General features: G+C 44.6%; 1 protein-coding gene across 3 annotated transcripts in view; it reads left to right on the forward strand.

Annotated features, from left to right (window-relative positions):
• Positions 1-1,647, forward strand: part of CWC25 (CWC25 spliceosome associated protein homolog) — a 9,947-nt gene that overhangs the window by 3,348 nt on the left and 4,952 nt on the right. For all 3 annotated transcript variants that reach the window (XR_004841744.1, XR_004841745.1, XM_035892604.1), the window contains exons 2-4: positions 52-224; positions 453-689; positions 1,398-1,467. Coding sequence is in view for 1 of the 3 variants with exons in the window: in XM_035892604.1 (XP_035748497.1) it covers positions 52-224; positions 453-689; positions 1,398-1,467 (480 nt within the window). In the remaining 2 variants the exon portion in view is untranslated. The remainder of the gene's footprint in view (positions 1-51; positions 225-452; positions 690-1,397; positions 1,468-1,647) is intronic.

A 1,647-nucleotide genomic window follows, 5' to 3' on the forward strand; every position in this document is an offset into this window, starting at 1 on the left:
GCTCGTCGGCCCCTTGTTAACGGAGCCGGTCCGGTCTGCGCCCCCCTGCAGAATCTGAAGAAGAGCTGGCACCCCCAGACCTTGCGCAATGTGGAGAAAGTGTGGAAAGCCGAGCAGAAGCATGAAGCCGAGCGGAAGAAGATCGAGGAGCTGCAGCGGGAGCTGCAGGAGGAGCGAGCGCGTGAGGAGATGCAGCGATACGCTGAGGACATGGGCACCGTCAGGTGAGGTGGAGCTGGTGCTCTCCAGACCGGTGGTTACAGCACTTGCAATTCTCTGGGGGTCAGCGCTGTCTGGTGAGGTGGTGCCGGTGCTCTCAGTGCCCCTGAGAGAGCCATGGGTTTAATGTTTTGGATGATAAAACGTTTGCACTCACATTCCTAAGCCAGTGCCTTAAAAATGTGACTTTAGAACTGTGAGAAGGATAAATTAGATGGTCTTGTTTGCCATAGGAAAAGAGAAGAGAAGTTGGAGTGGATGTACCAGGGTCCTGGCGGCATGGTGAACAGAGAGGAGTATCTTATGGGCCGCCCTGTGGACAAATACGTCTTTGAGAAAGCAGAAGACAAGGATGCAGGCTGTTCCAATGAGACAGGACTTCTGCCAGGCTCCATTTTTGCCAAGACGGGTGCCAATTCTGTCCTAGATATGGCAAACAAAATCCGGGAGGATCCACTTTTCATGATAAGGTACTAAATGTGGAGCTAAAAGCAGTAGTAGATGAGGCAAAACATCAGTATTAGCAACTTGCTAAGAGCTATCTTATTTATCTTTGTAAAGACTGCTCTTGTGTCTGTTTGTCAAAGCTATGTCTGTGAGCTCTAGGCTGTAGGTGGCAGTCCTGGCCGCAGGGAGGTCAGCAGCCACTTACCTGACTAGTAGGATTTTGGTTGTGCGTTCTAGACAGGGTGACATAACATCAAATAACATATTTGAGTCAGTTTGCTGCTTTTGGATAATTTTGCTGACTTGATTTCAAATCTGAAGACTTTGGGATCGGAACGAGCTGATGATCATCATATGGTTCGTCTGGCTAGTTGGTAAATAAATATTAAACACAAAGATTGTTATTCCACGGATTCGCCTCTACCAGCTTAGCTCACCCTTTTATGTGTATGCGAATATACCTGGTCTGCTCTGTGAGTTCAGGTGTTTCTTAGCGTTGTAGGCAGATTGATGGTAACGGAACAAATTTTTGTTTACCCTACTGGTTACACTCTTAAGTGGAGGAGAAAAGGGCAGACCCCTCCTCAGTTGGATCTATTTTGCTGAATGTACAAAAATTGCCTGTTTTCCTGCTTTCTATGTTTTTAGAGCTTCCACTCGAGTGTGTCTTTCATGAAAATATGATATTTTCAGTTGTTTGAAAATACTATTTTATTTTTTTTCTGCTTTAGAAAGAAGGAAGAGGAAAAGAAAAGAGAAGTTTTGAATAATCCTGTTAAAATGAAGAAAATCAAAGAATTGGTAGGTCTGTCTCTGTACTCCTTTACAGACTCAAAGCACAGAACACCCTGAATCAAGGAAAGGATTGTAGGTCAAAAATAGTATTGTTTAGGATAAAGACCTGAGTTCCGTTTCCTGACTATTCACAGAAAACCAGAATAAATTCAGCTTTTCATAATCCTGATATCATAGAACAAGGTT

This window comes from Egretta garzetta, unplaced genomic scaffold (genome assembly GCF_000687185.1).
Source record: "Egretta garzetta isolate BGI_Z169 unplaced genomic scaffold, ASM68718v1 scaffold324, whole genome shotgun sequence".
Classification (NCBI taxonomy): domain Eukaryota; kingdom Metazoa; phylum Chordata; class Aves; order Pelecaniformes; family Ardeidae; genus Egretta; species Egretta garzetta.